The sequence below is a fragment of the Arachis ipaensis genome, chromosome B6 (assembly GCF_059453495.1).
Source record: "Arachis ipaensis isolate K30076 ecotype BB chromosome B6, ASM5945349v1, whole genome shotgun sequence".
NCBI lineage: Eukaryota > Viridiplantae > Streptophyta > Magnoliopsida > Fabales > Fabaceae > Arachis > Arachis ipaensis.
In genome coordinates this window covers 148690958-148715304 of record NC_142441.1, presented here as the reverse complement: position 1 = coordinate 148715304, position 24347 = coordinate 148690958, and the positions used below count along the sequence as shown (strand labels likewise).

At 33.5% G+C, this 24347-nt stretch overlaps 2 protein-coding genes across 2 annotated transcripts; both read right to left on the bottom strand.

Annotated features, from left to right (window-relative positions):
* Nucleotides 1–2008: 2008 nt before the first annotated feature.
* Nucleotides 2009–6978, bottom strand: LOC107605486 (S-adenosyl-L-methionine-dependent methyltransferases superfamily protein). Its single transcript, XM_016307378.3, has 12 exons — nucleotides 6600–6978; nucleotides 6447–6508; nucleotides 5949–5999; nucleotides 5812–5838; nucleotides 5583–5687; nucleotides 4743–4850; nucleotides 4515–4586; nucleotides 4351–4401; nucleotides 3907–3969; nucleotides 3694–3818; nucleotides 3110–3305; nucleotides 2009–2917 (listed from the first exon to the last, which is right to left on the bottom strand). Exons 1-12 carry the CDS (start codon nucleotides 6790–6792, stop codon nucleotides 2204–2206), a joined length of 1767 nt encoding a protein of 588 aa, XP_016162864.1. The 5' UTR covers nucleotides 6793–6978; the 3' UTR covers nucleotides 2009–2203.
* An 11817-nt stretch (nucleotides 6979–18795) lies between these two features.
* LOC107605485 (conserved oligomeric Golgi complex subunit 8) lies at nucleotides 18796–23901 on the bottom strand. Its single transcript, XM_016307377.3, has 12 exons — nucleotides 23364–23901; nucleotides 23044–23196; nucleotides 22295–22443; nucleotides 22107–22184; nucleotides 21875–21968; nucleotides 21699–21773; nucleotides 21273–21569; nucleotides 20909–20976; nucleotides 20772–20826; nucleotides 20475–20613; nucleotides 19529–19713; nucleotides 18796–19333 (listed from the first exon to the last, which is right to left on the bottom strand). Exons 1-12 carry the CDS (start codon nucleotides 23496–23498, stop codon nucleotides 18995–18997), a joined length of 1767 nt encoding a protein of 588 aa, XP_016162863.1. The 5' UTR covers nucleotides 23499–23901; the 3' UTR covers nucleotides 18796–18994.
* Nucleotides 23902–24347: the final 446 nt, after the last annotated feature.

Here is a 24347-nt window from a genome sequence, read left to right as displayed (position 1 = left end):
ATAAAGTCAACTAAAATATTGTTTCTCCAATTTCCCACACCAAAATTATTGTATCAATTAGATTTTATACACTGAGCAAACCACAAAAAAAGAACAATTGAAAAAAAAAGGAGTAATTAATGCTAAAGATTCACTTTACTAATGGATGAAGAATAATCCCTAACCAAATTACCTTTGGTTTGGGGAACTTAGGCTATTAATAATGCATAATATTTAAACTAAGGAATTTTTTGTTGATACATACTCATCACAATAATATTGTAATGTAAAGGTAAAATTCTAAATGCAGTGAGCTGTACCCTTTGTAAATATAAAACCAAATAAAGAATATGTGCATGCAGATAAAAATAAACTTGTTATAGTTATAGGAAATATAATTAACATATAAGCTAAAGCCTTCTTTTTAGTCTTTTTATAAGAAAACATGCATGGAATAATGCTTCAATTTGAGTGAAAAAAGAAAGTGATGGTGCAAGTGCTGGATTCAGTTGTGTCTTTTTGCTAGAGTGGTCCTTGTTTTCCCTTTTTTTTTTTTTTTTTTGTGGGAGAGGCTTCATCAGCCTTATGGAAGAAGAGGTTAGTTCCATTGGTTTAATTTTACCTTCTTTGAATGAAAGTTTCATCAGCAAAATTTGCCTCTTTATATGCCTCTCTAATCTCTATATTATTATTAAATGTATGTTTGGTTGAATTAATAAAAATATATATAATTATTTATGTGTCTTTACTTAATAATTTTTTTTTTGAATAATTAATTTCTTCTTGATATAATATTAAAATATTTATAATAAAAAAGTCTAAAGTTTAATTTTTTTTGCCTCAATTATTTTAAATGAAATTTCATTATAAAACAAAAATAAACATATGCATGATTCAACTTCAAACTCAAGAAACTATTGTATGATTTTTTGTCTTAGATATATAATTATTTATGTATCTTTATCTAACCATTTAATTTCAAACTTTTGAAATCTTAATAACTCTATGGCAGTGCTTATTTTACCCTTAATGTTTGTTGGTTTTCTTTTGAACACATTTAACAAATAGAAATATTGCAAAAATGTTATATCAACGTTCTTTTATGAACGAGTTTCAGTTATTAATTCCTTCTAGTATATGTAATATTTATCATTTTTTATAGAATTTATTACAAATTCTAACTTAATTTGTCAACTATTTGTTGGCATACGGAATAAATTTAGGTTGCATGCAATATTAGTATTAAAAGTATATATATATATATATATATATGTATTGTTATATATCAAAGGTATTTAAATTTGCTACTAAATCATTTAAACACAAATACTAGATTATATGATATTACAAAACTCTTTTACGCTATTAATGCATAACAATCAAAATGTATAAAGTTCCTATAAGTAAAAATATCATATATATAAGTCATGCCATACTAGGGTTTAAAGAAAATTACATTTCAAGTTTAATTGAATAACTATGTAAAATTTTTTACATTATTAATGTATTAAAATTAAACTCTTATAATATTTATCGTAAAAAAAATCTAAAAGACCAGCACTTAACCAGCAAAAGAAAAGTAAATAATCTCACACATCACACCATTAAAAACATTAATAATAATTAATTAATGACTACAAATTACAAAACCTACTTATAGCACTTCTCTTTATCGTTAATAAGAATGACTAATTCTTTTGAAACAAAAGATCTCTGAACTCTTTTAAGAGAATAAATCTTTTATCACAATTCACAAGTAACCCTCCGTTCACAGAGCTAACTTATATAAATATATGCTCTCAGCCTCTCATGCTTATTGGTACTACTTTGGCAGATGATTCATTTGAAAAAATTAATTAAAACAAAAAAGGTAAACCCCCCAAAAAAAAGTAATAACCGTGCTTTCTCCGTACAAAAATGTTCATAGTATATAAATTATAAAAAAAAATGCCCCCCTAAGTGGGGAACAAAAAAATGAACTTTAAAAAAAGACAAACAAAACAAAAACAAATCAACATACACAGGACAATGCTCCAAAATACCCCATCAATATCTAAATTTAAAACATACAAAAGAATCAAATTTGAAACATAATTAAGCACCAAAATTGTTTTTTAAGTACTTAAAAATGAATCTAACTTTGCAAATTGCATGATACTTATCTCATTTTGTATTGTAATGAAGACAAGAATCAAGAAGAAACCAACTCCAATTCAAGCTCATTTCACTCCAATCTGAAAAGCAATATGTTTAATGCTGTACTAGGAAGATCATTCAATAAACCGTTATCTGAAAACCATTTGCTTATAATGCCTTGAGACGATTCGTTTGGAACTCCGGCCGGCCACTTGTCTACTAATCTAAACCCGAATTGTGATGCGGCCGAAAGCAAAGACGGTTCATCTACGCGACGGAATATATGGCATAGAATCAGAGCAGGCACATTACCATGCCTGTTGCTTGCGTCAGAAGTAATCAGTTTTCTTGCACTCGCAAACAAAGGCAATATAGCTTCAGGAATGTATGTAACATCTGTGCCAATGATGACATCAAACCCTATTTTATTCCCTTCTTTTATGGCTTCTATGTGATCATTGTTTCCCCATTCCAGTCTCTTTGTAATTAGTTTGGTTAGCAATGGAGGCTCAAGATTCGATGAGACGTTTTTGGCGAGGAGGTCGAGGGCAAGAGCATCCCCATCGGTAGCAACAACTAGGTCGGCATGTTTAGCAGCAATCATAGAACAGATTCCCCCACAGCCACTTCCCAACTCCAAGACCCTTTTCCCTGCAACGATATCAGGGTTTTCGGCGAGGACAGAAGCCATCAATCGAGCCGATTCCCACAGCATTAAGCCCGTCGATTTGCAGGTATGCTGGTACTCTTTTGAAAGTACCCTAATCTTGAAATCCCAACCTCTAAGTTTGATCTCAATAATCTAAAAGGAAAATTCAAGGAGGAAAATTAGCATTCAAAATTGCCATCAGACATTCAAAATTTATGGAAACGTCTTTTAGAAGTAGCCTCGGATAGTATACATCAAATTATTTATTAAAAAAAATGATGACTTCGAATATGATAATTCTATGGTAGAACTTAAAAGAATCAATCAAAGGCGAAAAATTGTTACCTCATGGTCGCTGGAAGGTAAGGCTCCAAACATGTCAAATGCCACACCTTCAGACAAGTCAATTGCAGTGTCATTTAAACTACCATTCGAACTATTTTGCTTCGCTTCAGAACTACCAGAACGATTTCCCTCAGCTTCGTTACTAGAAGAAGAGTTCAAATCCTCTGTAAACCGGAATACAGCTTGGACCCAACGCCTGAAACCACCAAACACGGTAGGAGAACTATAAAGGGTTATTACAGTCAAGAGAAGAGTGAAAGAAAAACCAAATCGCTTTTTCACTTTTAGGAAGTGGATGAAAAGTGGGAAGAAATGAATATCATAACTGAAGTAAGATTATAACTCTTATATACAACACTAAGGTAACGTTGCATGATTGTCCTGAGACAGAAAACTGAAATCTTGGGGACAATAACATGTTTGGAGAAGGATACAGAGATAAAAAATTAAAATCGTCCCTGTCTTGGGACAATTTTAAGATAATTTACATAGTTCCAAAATAAAGGGACAAATGTGACATGCCTTTCTCCAAAAAGAAAGAACGCAGAACACGCATCTGTAAAACTATGCAAAAGAAAAGTTACCGGTTCATGATCAATTCTCTCGAACGGTTCTCAACTTGTTTGCAGTATACATGAAGCTTGTCAACAGCAAAACCATTTTCTCTGAATAAATTCGTCAAGAACTCGTTCGAAAAGTAGTAAGCACGCTGGATAGAAAATAAAGCATTACATTAGGAAATAAGAAATTTGGGTGATCAAAGTTGTAAGATAACATTGCCAGAACTGAAACCTTACAGTGCCATCACCTCTGACATAAAAGTTGTCACTAATCTTTTGATCCTTCCCTGAAAATCTTTCCTATAGAACAGAAAATATGAATCACATGAATCATCATAGCTCAAACAAAAAGAAATAGTCAATCAAAATTTGGAATTAAACAATTCCCAAAACAACACACTATAGTTCGTAATTTTTCCTTTTCTCTTATATTATACTGTAAACCATCCGAACCGTATCAACCAAACCTCTATCCATCCTACTCTAACCACCTTGCTATAGTCATCAAACCTAAAAGTAGCAACGTTTTATTTTTATTCACTTTGATATGAACAAGAAAAAGAAGTAAATTTCGATTCATACAATTATTAAAGAGAAATCAATATCAGAAGGAAAATTATCTGGACAAAAAATTGAGCACTAGTCTATTCTTTAGAATATTATATGGTAATAAAAATCAACCTGGGCAAGATCTCCCGTGGCGTAATCTCGGAACAACACATATCCATTTGGCTGCAAATGGAGAAAGGCATGAATTTCAACACATTTGAAATGAACTGTGAACAAGTTATCTAGCAAGTTTTATGAAAATGTAAATCCAATTATTGAATACTAAAGTTTCTTACCTTGATAATTTTTCTAACATTTTGCAATACTAGATGCATCTTTTCCGGGGACACTGCAGATAACATAAATATCTGTTTACCAAGTCAGATACTTAAACAAGTGATCCACATATAGTTCTCAATAACAAGAGCACAAAACTTGTGAAATGAAGCCAAAAAATTGACAGATAGTAGCTAAGAAATGCAAATGTGATCCCATAATCATTCTACAATACACAACGTAAGTACCATGGTAACAATATCAACCGAAGATGGAAGAATTTCTTTGCACAGATCATCAACTGTCAAATCAGAGACAAAAGCTCTAACACGGGACTCCTTGAAGTCTTCATGCGTCTACAATTACAAACAAAAATATAATTACATAAATAAATGTAACAACTTTGCTTCCGTTGGATTTGGAATACTGTAAAATAAGCAATATTTCTCCTTATATTTTATTTTATTTTTTATAAATGAGAGAAGCTTAGGTGATACAAATTTGTTCTTGATCAACATATATCAAATGCAGTTAATGCACTCTTTTTCCATAATAGAAATATGAATTCCCAAGTCTTACATGTAATTGGATTGAGTTAGCGGATCACTGAGCAATAGACACCGAGGTTATGAACGGGGAACTACATACTGCTAACCTGGAGGTGTTCGTGTCAAACACGGTTTAGACCAATGCTCCAATACTAGGTATGGATGTGGATTTACATTTTCCGGCACAATGAATCATATCAGAAGCGGTGGCAATTAGGTCCACCATCCATAACTCTATCATCCATCAAAACCATCTATATCTGAATTTAGTTTAATACTATTTACCCATTGAATTCAGTTTAATACTATTTAATATTGTTGGATGTCTTAACAATTTTGTAACAAATCAAAATGATATAATGGTTTATTTTTTTTATTGATCTTCTATGGTCCAATCCAACATTCATGATCCATCTATTTGCCACTCTAAATTACCGATTACCATACATTCTTTTATATCAACAGATCAGGAACGAATCAAGAAGCAGACAGCAAAATTGCTACAATGGAGAGGAAGTTTACAAAACGAAGATGTCTGACCTTAACTAACTCAATAGCCCGTGGCGAGAAATCACATGCATAAACAAAAGCATCTGGATAAGATGCTATCACTGGAAATATAGTATTTCCGGCTCCACAACCAACCTGTTTAGTAAATAGCTTTGACTATTAAGCAACTTACTAATACAAAGAACTACTAAACAGGACTTTGACAGAAAATGAATTCCATTCATAAACACCAAGAAAGAAGAAAATGCAAGTAATATACCTCCACAATCACTTTTCTTCCTTCTCCCTAAAAATTATTTTCATGCAAAAAATTGCTTAAATTGTCAGTACTGCAAGCATCAAAGTTAAAAAGAAAACAAACCAAATCAAAATTGAAGATATCATTTCCTCACTCACCGAAAAGTAATCTCCCCATTCCTTATCCAAGTAGTGCCTATCCTTAAAAAACTGTAAAAAAAATTGAATCATCACTACAGCAAAACTACTTATAGCAAATGCCTTGAACATAAAACACAGATAATGGGTGGAAAACTTGGAAGAGTGATCATCCAGTTACAGCAATAGTCAATAGACACCACAGACAAGAGGAAACCAAATACAAAGTGACGCAATAAGACATTTGCATTAACAGAGTATAGAATAGACTAGTCTAGTCTTTAGGTATTACTGCGAATCCAATTCAGTATATCATTTTCACCAATAAACTACAAAAATCTCAGCTTTTTATTTTATTTTATTATTATAAATTTCAGCTTATCTTCATTCACTTTGCAAATCCAAATTCCCAAAACAATGAAACCAATGGCAAAAGACACTTATAATTAATACTAATTAAAAAAGAATATTTCACCAAGAATCAACTAAATAAAACATAATAAGCAAACAACCCTTTACCTTGTCCTTGTGGCGCTTGTAGAAGACATCCCAATACCTCTTGGCCTCCCTTTCATACTTCTCTGCAAAGTAAAACCCAATAAACAAAATCCCAAAAAAAAAAAGCTTCTTTGTGCGGAAAGTTGCAAGCAAGAGCATTATAAGAAAGAGTACCTCTCCAAAAAGGTGTGACCCCATTATTTGAATTTGGGTAAATTTGCAACCTTTGTGTTTGTTGCGGTTTCTGTTGCTCCATAGAATCTTGGGTAGGTGATGATGATGATGATGATGTCATTGCCCTCAGTGTTCTTTGTGTCGTTATGCTCATACACAAGGGTGTGTTAGCACCAAAACTGAGATCAAGCATTTATTTGCTTAAATTGCAAAAAAGAATGAGAAACACTATGTTTATCTATAACAAGTTAACAACATTTCAACGCGCGCCATTTTCTAACTTCTCATCTCCAGGGTTTAGATCGAGATTCGCACCTCGGGGTTTTACCCGAATTCTTAACTATGCTTACCCAAAACCCGTGTACCGCAGAAAAAAATTGGAAAAAATCTTTACAAAGCATAACGCTGTTGTGATGTTAGGGAAAAACAGATCGTACGGTCCGATTTGATGGTAGAATAATCGAACGGTCCGATTTAGGTAGACAAATTGGACCGTTCGATTCGTGCGCCAATTCCACGTGTTGCGCATGCAAGGAGTCCCACTCCTCCTTGATTTAATCCGTGCAAGCTCTCTTTCTCTCATGAGTCATCACATTCTCTTCTCCTCTCTTCTTCAACCTTCTTTCAATTTATTCCAAGTTCAAAAAAGCTACAGCACCAGTGCACCCCAAATCCCCAATCTCAATAACTATTTCAACTATTTTAATTATATGTTATTATTTTTAATTTTTTTTATTTAGCAAAAATATTAATGATAATGTTAGATATTAATATTGTTTATAATAATTAAATAATAATTAACATATTGTAATTAGAAATATTGTTAGTGAATATTGTTAACATAGGTTTATACATTAGAAAATATATTTTTAATGTATTTAATAATTATTATTATTATTATAATTATATTTTAGATATATTTAAATTTTATTAATTGTTGTTAGAAACTAAATTATTATTGGAGAATATCTGTAAAATAAATTTAGCATATTTTAAGTAAGTAATGAAAATTAAATATTTTTAAATTTTAATAATTAATTAATTATTATTGGATGTTTAATTAATATATTTATTGTAATTAAATTTTTAAATTTTTGAATAATATTAATTAAGTAATTTATATGTTAGTAGTACGTAATGCAATAATGCAATAATTGAATCAATAATTGAATTTAGTGTAAATTAATTAATTTATTCATACTAAATGTAATATTAATTTAAAAAAATTATTTATTATTATTAATAAATTTAGATACTGTTTAAAATTTTTAGATATATTATTTAATAAATTATGTATTATTAATAATAATATTAGAGTTGTTGAAAATAAGATACTATTCGAAATGTTTGGATATATAATTAGTTAGTTATTTTAAGTCATTCATTATTATTATAATAATATAAGTTGTATTAATCTTGTGCTATGTGCTATGTATGTGTGTGAATTGAATAGAATAGAAGTAATATAATATTAGTGTTATTAAAATTATAATTAATTATAATTTTATTTTATTTTTTGAATAATTAATAGTAATTTGTTAAATATAATTAAATTATATTACTAATAATAAATAATTATGTTTTTAAGATTATAAATTGTGATAAAATAATTAAATATAAATTAATTAATGAAAAATTTAATTATTCAATGTTTATGGATGATTTTGGTGTAATATTTGGCTATGTTTTGTAGAGTTCACAGATGTTGACATGTAATCATTTACTATCGTCGAATTTGTACAATCTTATTGTGGAGGAGAATTTACGAGAGGTTGATTTTTATCGCGTTTTCCATATTTGAATAATCTAATGTCAGTCGGTAATGATAAACGCTTTAATCGAGAGGTGACTCCTTGACACACATACATTTTACCTTCTAGTTGATGAGTGTGTTGTGACATTGGGATGTTGTTGTTATTCTTAGTGTTCCGACAAATGATCTTCCAGTGATAGGAGTGACTATGAGTAGTCACGATGCCTTAGAAGCTAAATGTTTGAACCAATTTGGGATTGCACTTAGGAAGGTAGATTATAGAGAAAGCTTCATAAAGTTGACGTGGTTTCGAAACCTAAAGGATCATCTAAATTTGATTGATGAAAATAGTATTTAGAGGTACGTGAAGTGCCACATTATATTATTATTTGAGACAATCTTGTTTGGAGATATGTCTAAAGTAGAGGTGCACCGAAAACTTTTGCCTTTGCTTTGTGACTTCGCTAGGATCAAAAAATTTAGTTGTGGATTGACATGCCTAACACACTTGTATAGAGCACTATATAGGGCATCTCGTTTTTACTGCAGGAAAATCGATAGTCCACCGACATTTTTGCTAAACGAGATGTCCTATATAACGCTCTATATAAGTGTGCTAGGCATGCCGATCCCCAACTAAATTCTCTGACCTTACGAAGTTGCGGAACAAAACTCCAGATATGTCTCTAAATAAGATTGTTCCAAATAATAACATGATGTGGTACTTCACATATCTTTGAATGTCATTTTCATCAGTCAACTCTAAACGATCTTTTAGATTCCAAAACTACGTCAATTTTATGAAGTTTCCTATACAATCTGTCTTTCTATATGCAACCCCAAACTAGCGCAAATATTCAGCCATTAAGACATCGTGACTACTCATGATCACTCCTGTCACTGAAAGACCATTTATCGAAAGACTAAGAATAACAGTCGCATCTTTCAATGTCACAGCACACTCACCAACTGCAAGTATGTGTGTTAGGGTGCAAACCACCTCTTGATTAGAGTGTTTAATATTGTCGACTGACATTGAATTATTCCAACATAAAAAACGTGATAAAAACCAATTTTCCATAAATACTCCTCCACAATAGGATCATAGAGATTCAACAACAATAGATGATTACATATCAACATTCATAAACTCTACAAAATGTAACCAAATAGTACATCAAACAAAATTATCTAAAAACATTGAATAATTGAAATTTTATTAATTAATTTATATTTAATTATTTTATCACAATTTATAACCTTAAAACCAGAATTATTTATTATCATTAACATGATTTAATTATATTTAACAAACTACTATTAATTATCCAAATAATAAAATAAAATTATAATTTTAATAACACTAATATCATATTAATTCTATTCTATTCTATTTATACACATACATACATTATACATGATACATAACACATAATACAAGGCCAAAACAACTTTTTATTATTATTATTATTATTATTATTATTATTATTATTATTATTATTATTATTATTATATCCAAAAAAATTAAATAGTATCTAAATTTATTAATAATAATAAATCATTTTCAAATTAATACTAAATTTATTGTTAATAAACTAATTTACTAATTCATTTACACTAAATTCAATTATTCCATTATGTACAGCTAATATATAAATTATTTAACTAATAATATTCAATAATAACTAATTAATTATTAAATTTAAAAATATTTAATTTTTATTACTTACTTAGAATATATTAAATCTATTTTATAGAAATTATGCAATAATAATTTAGCATCTAATAATAATTAATAAAACTAAAAATATAAAATATAATTCTAATAATTATTATTAAATACACTTAAAATATATTTCTTATTGTATTAACCTACATTAACAACATTCACTAACTAAATCCAATGATACATTTCTAACTACAATATGTTAACTATCATTTAATCATTATAAACAATATTAATCTCTAACATTATCACTAATAAATTTTGCTAAATAAAAAAATTAAAAATAATAACTTACATAATTATAAGGGCAAAATATTATAATAAGTCAAGGAGAACGAAATTTTACACAAATCAGCCAAATGAAAAACTGATTCATGAATCCACCAATGCACGTTACTATATAATTCGAATCAGTATGTTTCGAACTAGAATTACATGTAATTCGAATCAATGTAATTCGAATTACTCACACACGCAGACACGCTATAATTCGAATCAACCTGATTCGAATTACACTCACACACGCTGCACATAGTAATTCGAATTGCCCAGATTTAAATTACTCATGATTTAATTCTACCCATTTTTTTATTAAAAAATTAATAATTGATTAAAAAATTAATAATTTAAAATTAAAAAATATATATTTTATTTCATGCAATAAAAAAAAAGCTAACAAAATATTTAATTACGAGAATTTTTTAAAATATTAATGAGTTATCAATTCGAATTTCATACAATACACTTTTGCCCATTTTTAATAGCTCATGAATATTTTTTTATAATTTTTTTAATTAATTTATTTAAATTATACCACAAAAAAATATTTTATTCTATACAAAATAATTTAAAAAAATGGCTTAAAAGATGTTAGGAGTACTATAAAAATTTGTAATGTCCTAATGACTTAGGACATTAAAAAAATACTTTATATAGTCAATAATAATTTAAAAATTAAAATAAATATAGTTATAACCAGTATTTACCTAAATTACTAGAATATTACAAACTTTTATAGTACTCCTAATATTTTTTAAGCCATTTTTTAAAATTGTTTTGCATAGAAAATAGCTTAAAATGGCTTAAAATGCCCTTTATTCTATGCAAAATAATTTTTAAAAAATGGCTTAAAAAATGTTAGGAGTACTATAAAAATTTGTAATGTCCTAATGACTTAGGACATTAAAAAAATACTCTACATAGTCAATAATAATTTAAAAATTAAAATAAATATAGTTATAACCCGTATTTACCCAAAATACTAGAATATTACAAATTTTTATAGTATTTCTAACATTTTTTAAGCCATTTTTTAAAATTGTTTTGCATATAAAATGGCTTAAAATGGCTTAAAATACCCTTTATTCTATGCAAAACAATTTAAAAAAAATGGCTTAAACAAGTAGTTCGGCCAACCTTCCGTATGTTGCCTTCACTCAGAGATATTCGTCGTCATGTGCCCGAATCTCCGCTCCTCATCACAATGCTGTGTCCACAAGGAATACTCAATCCGGTTCGCCCAGTCACACATCGCCGGGTCTTCAAACCGCAGAATATCAAACCAGTAATCGAACTCTACCTCGGTCTTTGCATACGCTGTGTTGACAAGAAGCCTCCCTGCGTCTTTGCTCTTGAAGGTTAGGGCGAAATTTGCTGCTACATGTCGAATGCAGAATGCCCGGTATGCAAATGGAGGTAACCAGCCTCCGTCGGGAGCCTCAAGCACGGCCTTGATGCCGTTATGCCTGTCCGATATAACCAGCAGACCTGGCTACGGTGTCACGTGATGACGCAGGTGGGAGAGAAAAAAGGACCAGGACTCAGCATTCTCACCCTCGACTAGTGCGAATGCAACAGGAAGTATGTTGGAGTTCCCGTCCTGTGCAATAGCGACAAGCAACGTTCCCCCATACTTGCCATCATGGTTGTCAAACTCGCGAGTTAACTCGCAAACTCGTACGAGTTTACGAGTTTAGATAGTAGAATCGAGTTAACTCGGACACAAACTCGTTTCTGGGTAGACTCGGCTAGACTCGGACAGAATCGGTCAAACTCGCGAGTTTGAGGGCGAGTCAGCGAGTTTGATTTGGGAGCCCATTTTCGCCAAAACGGCGTCGTTTTGGGGCAAAAAAAAAAGGAAAAGGGCTTCGTTCATGTAAGAAAACCCTAATCCTAAATGGCCAAACCACGCTAACACACAGAACAGAGAAACACTTTCCTCCAAGACTCCAAGCCCTCACTCTCTTCTCCAAGCCCATCGTGCCACCATCCACCATTGTCTGCGCCACCACGCCGGAGGCTGGACAGATCCCGCGCCATCTTTTTCCTTGTGGTGCAGCGCTGCCACCGTCATTCATGTCCACTCCTCAGTCCTCACTTCGTCGGTGAAGCTAAAGGCTGACGGCGACGCTGAAGGTTCCTCGACGCTTCACGACACTTCTGTTCTTTCCCTCGTTCCTCACCTTTGATTTGCGTTCCTCGCCCTCTGTTCTGCACTTCTGTGGTTCTGCCTGAGTTGCCTCTCTTCTTCTTTGGTTCTGCCTGAGCTTCCTTCTCCAAGGTAATTTTTTCCCCAAATTTAAATATCAATAATTTAGGTTCTGCCTGAGCTTTCATCGGTTCTGCCATTTTAGTTCTGACTTCTGATGTTAATAGTTTAATTTTTTTTAGTTTAAATTCTGGTCATCTGGTGTGATGAATGATGAAATTGGTTATTGGAATTTGATGGAAAAAACATTAAACATGCTTTAATAAGTTAATAATGTATCAAAAATTAAACTAATGCTTTAATAGTTTAATTAGTGTTAGATACTTAGACTGATAGTTATTTAATTAGTTATTTTTTGTTGAAGAATTTGAACATCTGAAACTGAAATACTGAAACTCTGAATGTTAGGATTAGTTTAGTTTGTTTTTAATAGCTGCTTCTTGTAATTTGTAATTTGTTACTTGTTTTTCGATGTCCATGTTGTAAAGTTGGCTCATAATTTTGAAAGCTTTGAGCTTTTCAATATTTTAACTTGTTTATTAGCTCTTAACCTTGTTGGGGTGTGCAAATTTGACTGTGCTTGCACAATGGTCCTTCCAAATCCAATTGGTTGAGTTCTTAGATAATGTTTGTCTCATATTCCTTATCATTGCACTCATCATGCTTTTTCTAGTTGCTGAATTTGCTTTGCTTTTATGGAAAATGAGGTGGAAAGAAGAACTTTATTTGGAGAATGCATAGATTCGTGTTTAGAGTTTAGATGCCAGTTTGCTTTAAGTACAGTTGCTCAATCTTTTTACTTGTCATTACTCATTTCCAATCAAAGCATGTTTGTGTAACTCATATAACTAATTCTACGTAGAATCAGTTTTACAAAAGCATACTAAAATATGAAGGCTCACGTGCATTTATTTTCATATAAAATTTATAATTAAGAATTGTTAGATAATTTGACAAGTTTAACTAAATTTTTATTTACTGGTTCTCAACTATTAATTTTACATGAAAATAACTGTTTGTAAGTTTTTACCTTAAAAATATACCAAGTTTTATATGACTTTGTTCCTTCTGTTATGGGATTCATTTATTTTTGAAGCTTCTCTTTTCTTTTTTCTTGTGAATTGATATGCTATGCTATGCTTGTATTGCAGGTTGTCAGTGCACATGCCTCACATAGATGCAGATGCTAATCCATATAAGCATCAATTGTTGGTAGATAGTTAATGATTGGAAGGAAGCTAACATGAATTGTATTATATTACAATACTTAAAAGAAATGAGATAGTTTCAGCTAACATCAATTGTATTATATTTAATTTGTAGTTTAGTTTATTTTTAATAGCTGTGTTGGTTATAAATTTATCAACTTTGATAGTGGACTAGTGGATAACTTGGCAATTGAATCCTGAAATCTGAATTTGTTATTTATCATTTATTCATTTTATCAACTTTGATAACTTTGCAACTGAATCTGAATGTTGATTTAGGAACAAAAATACAAAATGTCTGATGAAGATGGTGAAGGTGATGATGTTGATGCCATGGAAGATGAAGATGTTGGAGGATTTCAGTTTTAGTCTTTTACTTTATTAGAACATTTAATTGTTGCTTTGTTATTTTCTTTTGTTTTTTTGGTTGTGTTATATAAAGTTTTGATTGTGTGATTGTGTGTTTTATGTTGAACTAGATGCATATTTGTGATTTGTGAAGGATTTGAATGTGTGATCTAGAGTACTTGTTATAATTGTAGTATTATGTTAATTTATTATGTTTTTTATGTTAAAATTGTTAAGTTTGAGTGCCTATATTTGAGTATATATATATATATATATATATATATATATATTATACATGATATATATATTTTTTATAAAAAATTTATAACAGGTAAACTCGTACGAGTCTACGAGTCAAGTTTACGAGTCGAGTCTAGGTCAGCTCCACGAGTTTACCTAGACTCGCGAGTTTGGCAACCTTGCTTGCCATACAGATGGGTGCCGTCAATACTAACCAGCGGCTTGCAATGACGGAATGCCTCGATACACAGTGGAAACGTCCAGAACAGTCTGTGAAAATAAGCTCAAGACTCGTCAAGCTGTCCACCAACTCGAACAGGGCTCGTCCTAAGGACTGCAACAGTACCAGACATCGTCAACTGGACTCCTAACACCCACCTAGGGAGTTCGTTGTACGACTCATCCCAGTCACCATAGATGAGGGCAACAGCCTTCTGCTTCGCCAACTAGACCCTCCTGTACATCGGCCTAAACCCAAAGTGTGCGGCCGTGGCATTTAGGAGCACCTTGATGCTGACGGATGTAGATGCCATAACCATTGGCATAATGAATGCCGATATCACATGATAATCCAAACTCCTGTGGTCGCTGGAGATGGAGGTGGCCAGACACGTATGAGGTCCATTGTACCGTTTGACCTCCCAAATGCCCTTGCGCTGCCGGAGACTCAGCCGAATCAACCATGTGCACCCATTCCCGAACTCGGAACACTTGCCCACATACCGGCGATAGTCAGACTCCACTACCTTGTACTGTACCCCTCGGCGGATGCTGTAAGTCTTCACACTTAATAGGGCCTCATCTTTATCCTGAAATTGCTGACCAACCTAGAACTCTGTCAGACCTGCAGACCCTTCCGCATCTCTAGCGCCAAATCCAACAGGCTGCCCAAGAACCCCCTCCTGCCTCATGGCATCCAAGTCCAAGGATGAAAAATGTGGAGGGTACTGCTGTGCCAGAGCTAGAACCACCTCTCGCCCCAGCAGGCTCACTCGCTCCAATATCATCGCCACTCTCATCAGCAATCATATCCGGCTCGACATCATCGTCCTCTGGATCATCCAAAAATTGCTCTCCAACCCCAGCCGGTGTAGCACACTATAAAGAGGTTGGCCGAAATTCTCCTGTTCCAACCTCGTCGCCTACACTGCCGTTGAGATCAGCAGCGAAGGAAGGGGAGGCGACAGGCTGGACGGGTGGCTCGTACGCAGGGACGGAGGTAGAAGCAACGGCAGGTCTAGAGCTAGAACTGGCTACCGTGGCTAAAGTGGTGGTATTCCGGTTCAAACCCCCCCCCCCGAGCTGGATACCACATCAACCAACTTTGCCAACAGCTCTGGTGTCCTCACTTCTAGAAACTGCCGGTGACAATGAAACATGACCTACAAGTCCTCATAACTCCCGATCGTGAAACAATCATACTTCACGGTTTCTTGGAGCACCGTGATCGGAATGCGATAAAAAAATTTCTTAACCTGTTTCACACCATCCAGACCCAGTTTCATCAGCACAGAGCTAACAAGGTCATCATACCTAGTCGTAGGCCTCATGATAATATAGAGAGGATCCTTATCAGTGAACTTCACACCGGAACGTGTCTTCCTCTTAATCGATCCTCTATGGTGAACCAACACCACAAAACTCTCCTCACTAGCCATTCTACCCCTCTAATGAGAGCAACTCACGTCCACACCTTATATATACAACTCTCCTCCTTTATAGTTCGAACCAGCCTGGTTCGAATTACACTTGGAGTAATTCGAATTAAGCCAATTCAAATTACGTTGCATGGCGTGCATGAGAGGAGTTTGAATCAGCTTTATTCGAATTACATGTTTCTGCGTAATTCGAATCAGCTCAATTCGAATTATGTGGTTTTGTTTCTCAAGTGTAATTCGAATCAGTGTGGTTCGAATTACATGAAAAGTGAGTTCGAAACAGGTAGATTCGAACTACATTTAAATGTGCTTTGGTTGATTGATAAATCAGATTTTGCTTTGGCTTATTTGTGTCAAATTATTCTGCTCTTGGCTTGTTTACGTTTTTTACCCTAATCATAATGGTTGAAATAATTAACAATGAAAACTCAAGTCCATCAACGTCTTTAATTTTGAGTTTCCTTGGCATTGTGAGGGACTTGTGAATGAAGAGAGAGGAGGGAGAGCGAGAAAGAGAGGAGGTCTCTGACACATGGAACTGGAGACAAATTAGACGGTCCAATTTGTATACCTAAATTAGACCGTCGGATTATTCTCCCATCAAATTGGGTGGTCCAATTTGTTTTTCCCTGAAATCACAACAACAACGTTAAACACCATACTTTCTAATAATGCGGTGATACACCATTCTTTTATCCATTTTAAAATTAAAAAGTGTAAAACTTAATCTGAGTGTTGTAGTTTCTGGAAACAAGAAGAGAGTATGAGGAGGTGAGGGACGAAGAAGGGGAGAAGAGAGTTCTATCCATTGGCGAAGGGGTTCATATATCACAGGCAAATTGGATCGTCTGATTTGTCATTATCCATTTGAATTTTTTTTATATCCACAAATGAGACCTACCGATTTGAGTGTTTCCGAAATTATAAAAAAAAAAACCTCAAATCCGACCGTTTGATTTGAGTACTTCCAGATTTCAAAATTTTTTCCCTCCAAACAAATTGGACCATCCGATTTCTCTTCTTCTACATTTATAAACTCAGTCGCTACATTGTAGGACAACACACTCCAATTCCATATCAATGCATAAGACACCTTCACTTTTTATGTGAAGTTGATAATTAAAAATCGTTAGATGACAATTTAGTTAAACACGTCAAATCAACAAAAGTACTAGATATACATTACAATTAATCACTAAAATCAGTCACAAAATTAAAATATATATTAGAATACAAAATACATATTAAAAATAAATTAAACTACGTATATATTTATACACAAATATATGATAACTAATTTTAGTGTTTAAATTAGAATTTTTGAAATCCTAGAAATTTGCGAAAGCACATGCACTACACATAATAGCAAGATCGGATAGTTTGAACAAAAACATGTTTAATTTGCCCCCTTAAAAAAACTGGTAAACCAAAAATATTATTGCAGCTGTTATTGTTCGTTGTAGTTTTTTTTGTTATCACAGTACTTTTTAATTCCACAGGTCAACAATTAATTTGTCATGGATTGAAACTCCCCATGCTTGCTTAAGCTAATCACTCTTTTTTTTAGTTTGCCAACAAAAGAGTCGTTGATAAAATAACGTATATAACTATACATATATGATTTGAATAGTTTCGGCCCAAGCGAGATGTTATCGGTATTGGATCAATAATAATGTCCACAACATTCATCAATTTTTTAACGCATCCCATCCATTGAAGCCCAAGCCCTGCTCACTAGTTTCCATAAAAGAGAAAAAAAAAAAAAAGGGAATTACAGAATCAGTGGAAATCAAGGCTGGAGTCCGATTTACCTTATCAGGTTGCTGTGTGCGCATTTGTGGTTTTGGGTTATTTTGTAAAGATACATTTCTCTTAAAAGAAGAGAAACATCTGTGTGAGAGAACTATAAATACTAATGAAATCAAAACTAAGGGAGGGAATTAAGACAATTTGCTGCTCATCGTGCACTTTTACTGAGATTGGATTGTGCTGGCCGCTCTGAACATAATTTAAGACAAGAGAAGGGAACAATTTGAACAAGACAATATCTCATATCACCAAGTCATTCAGCTGGACACACTTCAAACACAGTTGCAGAACCCCAATCAGTAATCTCATTGTTCTTGTTCCACATGAAAGCATACCATGACATCAACTTCATACGAAGACAACTGCATGTGAGTCTTCACTATAAAAAAATAGTTACCATATATTTTTGTATATTTATATATAATATTATACAAATATTTAATATATATTTTATATTTCAACATATATTTTATACCGCTAACATAAATATCTGATTTTTTTTTTTTGGACATAACATGTACATAGTTTTTTGTTGCCTGTGCCCAGTTGGTTTAGGATAATGCTTCAACAAAAATAGTATAATTCGGTAGTGTTGTTTTTCGCTGTTGTGTGGAGAATTTGAAGAGGAAGGAATGCTCTTATACCTGATAAAAGATTAACTCTTTTGCACAAGCATGGCTAGTAAATAAGAGGATTGAGAGGGAGTTGTGAAGTAGTGGAATTAGGAATAGGATACAATTCTGGGTATGTGCTTATTATGAGCATAGGACTGAGGTACACTATTGGAGTATGTCAATTTGTGTTGGTGGATTGGGTGAATACCTCTTCCATTTGCATGGCAGAATTTTTGGCACTGGAAATAGTATTACATCTGTTCCTTGAGGAGCTTGTAGACCCATCTGGAAGAGCGTATTTCATGGTTAGGGATTTCAATGTTATTAAGGGTAGGAAAACAACACTGCACTATAAGCAACAATCTCTGTCAAAATTCTCTTCTTTCTTCTAATAGGACAAATGCTTTCTATGGACTAGAAGATTATGTAAATTTGACGAAATTCGACAATATAATTACAGCTAGCAACATCCTTTCTTGAAGATACAAAAGAATAATAAAATACAGACAAGGGAAGAACAGAAATCCATTTATATCTATTTATATCCATCATTAAGATGTCACACTATCATTCATGGGCTTTTCAATATTGGTGTGTTCTTGTTCTGTCTCTGGAATAGGGACTTTGTCCACCACCACCTCATCAGCATTGATGGCTTTGGATTCTTTGGCGGTAGTTGTTTCTCCGTTCTCTGCTGCTGCCGGAACATCACCATTCTCATCTGCACCCTTTGCTTTGCCATTGTTCACTGGTTTTGGGAGCTCTCTTGCAGCAGAGGATGTCTCTAATAGGCGGCTGATTCCGTCATACAAGTTCTTAGCATCCATAATAATTGTTGCTCCACCGGGGTAACATCGTCCAAAACATGTTGCAGAATGAGGATAAGCAACCTATACATCAAAATAAATATTTCAAGGAATCAAGAACATATATTTACAGTAATTTATTGAAAGAACATGAGAGCAGATTAGCAGCTCAAATTATAAACAATAACTTTGTATCGTACTCCACTTAATGGGACAAAGGTTAGTTAATTTGTTATTATTTTTATAGTATCAGTCTCATGGATGTAAATCATAAAGCACCTCAATAAATGCCCGGCAGAGTGAGAGGAAAAGTCCTGATTCGTTCGCTCTGAGCACTCGAGTTGTATTGTACAGCAACAATGAATCAGAAACAGCTCGTAATCCCTTAATCAATTCTTGGGCAAGGACATGTTTTAGACTTATTGGGGCACATGGACGCAGTTCATTCATTGCTGCAGATACACCTGCAGCCACCAAAGAGATAGCAGTGCAAATGAATCCAAGGATAAATGAGACTGACTAGGGGAGGAGGACTAATTGATGAAGCACAATAGCACATATAACATCATCCCATCATAAGATTAACCGCACACATTTAATAAACTTGCTACAAACATCACATATCAACCATGAATATTTCCATTATGCATTGCCGTTTATATTTTTTATCTGATCCAGAAGTTTATAGACACATTCACACACACACACACAGTGATAGAGTGTACGTGGTATCAATCAACAATTGACCATATTGTAAAACAGAAATTACACCATTCAATAACTTCTGGTAGAAATTGGTTTTGATTAACCCAACTACTGTGTCAATTGTTGATGAGAAATTGCAATTTTTTTAAAATTAAACAGTCAGTATGAAATTAGCATTTTAGTGGAATATCACAAATGTCAAATTTTATCAGCAGTATAGATGCCTTAATTTATTCAGTTGATTTTGTGAGGATCCATTCTGCAAGAAGTTATTCATTGGGGTAAAGTTGGTCTGAATTGAACTGGAATAAAGATGATTGGCTTTACAAGAGTGTAGAGTATTTTCACACTAGTAATAAGAAAGGTTGTTTACACTTTTTGAACCCGTTAGAACTCTTCATCCTATACTCTTATTCAAATGAGGCAGTTGATATGAACTTGCAACATGAATTTGTAGATATAGGCAGATGATGAAGCATCAGCAATTTCCAATTTAGCAAGAAACAATAACTTGACTTACCATTAATAAAAACAGCAAGAGGTGGATGCTCCATCAAATAAGATGGTGGAGTGACATCCTCCTGACTTTCTTCACCAACAGTATTTGCATGGAAGCCAACAGCTGGGAGCGGAACCCACCGATGCGAATCCAAGACCAACTGAAAACAAATCAAATACTTGATTGATCATGACATGAAATTGGGCTACTTACTGAGAATAATATGGAGGCCATTGGCTCATTTGAATTAATGAAAAATGGAAAATACATAATTTCAGTTTACACACATGCAAAATAGTTTAACTGCACTGAACTTACCTGAAAGTTATCTACTGCGGTACTCATATTCTTTGAGAATAAGTTAAGAACAGCCCTGTAGAGAAACCAAAGTATATTATGATGTGCTTTGAGTATGACTTAACCTAGAGAAGATCATAAAAAGAACTATGTATTACTCTTCAAAGAGTGATGGGAGCAAGCCTCGAAAATCTAGTCCAACCCATCCAAGTCCCATAGCACAGTACTGTGAGAAAAGCAATAAGAAAATGTCATGTTAATGTAACTTCTGCATGGAGCAAAAGTTAAAATATATATGTATAAACATCATCATCATACTAAGCAGGAATATCACAGAGGGGGCAATAATAAATATTTTTATCTCTTTTTTTTTAAGGCTAATGTTTGTGTTTGTATGTGTGTGTGTGCATGTTCGCGCTGCAGGGGGTGTTGGGGCGGGGGAATCTAGTCCTAGTCTACAGAAATATACCAATTCATTCCGATATCAACATCAAGTAGAAAATGATGGAAGAAGAAGCTCACCATGCACTGATCCAAAATATTTGAGAGAGATCCACCTTCAGTTATTTTTGGAAGCATAACTTTCAAAGTTTGAAGATGTGATGTAATTTGATGCATTGACCAACTAAAAAGAAGCCCACCATCATAATTTTCCTCACTTCCTGAAGTATCATCAGCAAATATTGCTCGATATTGATTAACAACGTCAAAAAGATGCATTCTGTGACAGTTAATCATCCCTTTTAGGTACTCATACGGATTGCTCTGGTCCAGATCCTCAAGTATACCAGTAAGCCAAGCTTCACGGCATCTTAAGAACTAACATCAAATAACTGTTTGAGTTAAAAAGAAGCAGGAAGATGGTAATTTAAAATAGTATTGGAAATTAAATACAAAAGACAAAGGTAGAAGAATATTGTATGAAAAATAAAATGCATGAAGTCTCACCAGCAAGCGCATTCCATACTCACTAAATACTCCTATTCGCCGTAAATATCCAATAATGCGGAGGCATTCGGGTAACTAGCAAAGGTAACATTAGTAAGAAACTAAAAGTCTAAACATTTTTCCAGATGAATCAAGCAGCATTTGTACATGCATTAAATAAAATCATGGGCAGGAACCTGAATATTTGAGCGAAGTTTCTGAAGAAGCTGAGAAAGTAGTGATTGGGTAGTTAACCTAACTTCTGCGGCTAATGCTTGAATAACTGGCAACCTCTCCAGAAGAAAAATAAAAATTATAACAAGAAGCTATAAGCATTTAAAAAAAGGAACAAAGGAAATAAGACATTTCCTTAAAATCCAAAAGCAAAACTACATGCTTAGCAAATATGGAAGGTACATATAAACTTACTTGGGATGCATGGTTGAAAGTTTACCAACAAATGCTTCCAAATCTAGGGCCTCATCATAATTTCCATTTCGTACACAACTGCACAAACATAGAAATTTATAAGACTTGGTTGTCATCACAAAGGATGTGTTTTCATGCACCATGCAAAACATTAACATGACAATGGAGAATGTATCATTTCAACATACGTGTCCATAAGTTGGGGAATTTCTAGCAAGTCTAACAAAGTGCTATGATTGGCTAGCATTGTTTGGTTCATCTTCCTCTTTTCCAGAATCTGTTCTGCAGATTCTATGAACTCAGTGCATCCAGATGTCAGCTTTGGGACTTCATTTATCTGTGACAAAGGAGGTTGATGTGAAAAACGACACAAGTGTTTTTTATTGTATGCAAGAAGAAATCAATCAAAATTACAAGGGCATAACATGGCAATTGCTTTTCTATAATCATAACATTCTATTTGAACAAAATTATTCCGCAGTTCCAGAACTTAGTTTTCTATACAATCCAGTAACGTTAACTGATCCATGTGGTCAGCCCACCCAGTGGGGTGTAACATTCAAGAAACCAAACACATACCCTATGTAGCCTGCAACATTGGCCAAGATGCATCTAAAGTTCTATTCCCTTCCCAAAATTGGAAAAGTCATGAACTGTCACAACAATCAGATATGTGTCAATCGGCTCATGAAGAAATATTATATCAAATTGGATGAAATTAATCTTATACCCCAACTGCATTAGGACTTTATCACTCCTAAACAAATTCTCAACTCAACGCACAAAAAAGCATCACTACGCTTGCAATACTAAGGAAATCTGCTAATGCTTCAATTTAAGCTCAATTGATATCAAAACTGACATTTGAAAAATCTGAACAATACATAACACACAATAAGAAAAATATAAACCAAATTATTTTAAAAATAAAAATTACCAAGGCTTCAAGATGCTTGTCAATAGAGGTAACTTCCTCACGAATCGCTATCAATGCATCCGCGGCGGAAATGAACGCCCGGTAATTCGTTACGGCTACCTCCTGCATTTGCCGCCGGATCCGCTCCGCATCAACGCGAAGCAGCTCCGGTTCCTAAAAAAACATCCATCACAACAATTAACCCTTCTTTTTCGCATAATCACCAACACTACATTCTGGAATAGTACGAAAAAAGAAAAGGCTTAACGCCGAGTAATCTGTTACATTTAATTAGATAATTCAACAAACTCTAACTGTGAGAAAGAGAAGTGAAATGAAACCTTGTGGAGGCGATCGAGGGTGAAGGAGAGGAGTTCGGAGACGTAAGGTTGCTGCGAGTCGGAGGCCAAGGGGAGCAGCGCGGCCATCGGAGAAGACGACGTCGTTTCCTCTGCGCTATGAGACTGATGCTCCATTATTTTGGAGCTCCGAAATTGAGATTCGAGTAACCCGTTGGAGGATCCGAAGTGAGGTTGGGTTGGGGGTTCGTTGTTGGAGAGTGAAGATGACGGTGCAGGTGGTGGTGGGAATCGCAATGGTTTGTTGCTGTGGTTAGGATCTGGATCCACTGAAGCAAAATTCCTCAAGAGAATGAATGCTATGGAGCTTGGGGTTGGTTTTAAGCTGGACCACTTTTTCCAGAGACCATTGATGGTCCCTTGAAATTTGATTGTTGATCGTTGTTGTGCTTCCGTTTGACCGTTTACTTGTTTATTCTAGTATTTCTAAGGATTTCCTAATGTCGTTATTAACTAAATAGGACTACACTCAATGAATCTAGTTTTAGGGTTTCTACAAATATTTCAATTCCAAAAGGTATGCACCAACTCATGGCAATTAAAACATGCAACAACTTGTCCCTGACTGATAGAGAATAGGTGTTTCTACCTAAAAGAAATTGTCTAATTGTTAAAATAGATTAATAATTAATTTTAAATTTAAAAATATAAAAGCTAAAAACTTTAAATATTTTAAAATTATTATAAAAGATAATTTAAATAAAAATTAGACACCAAACAAAAGACATCATAGAATTAGTCTAGAAAATATGACAACAGCAAATTTCAAAAGAAAAAAGTTAAGAAAACACACATGATTTTATAGCTTACAAAAGGTTGAAGCTCAACAACAGGCTGGATACTTCATATTTAACATTTTCTAGTTCTAACATTATAATTTCTCAAATCTATCATAATTGTCATGCTCAATAACGTTCACTTTGGAGCCAAAAATTTTATGTTTTACTATTAAAAAAATGCTAATAT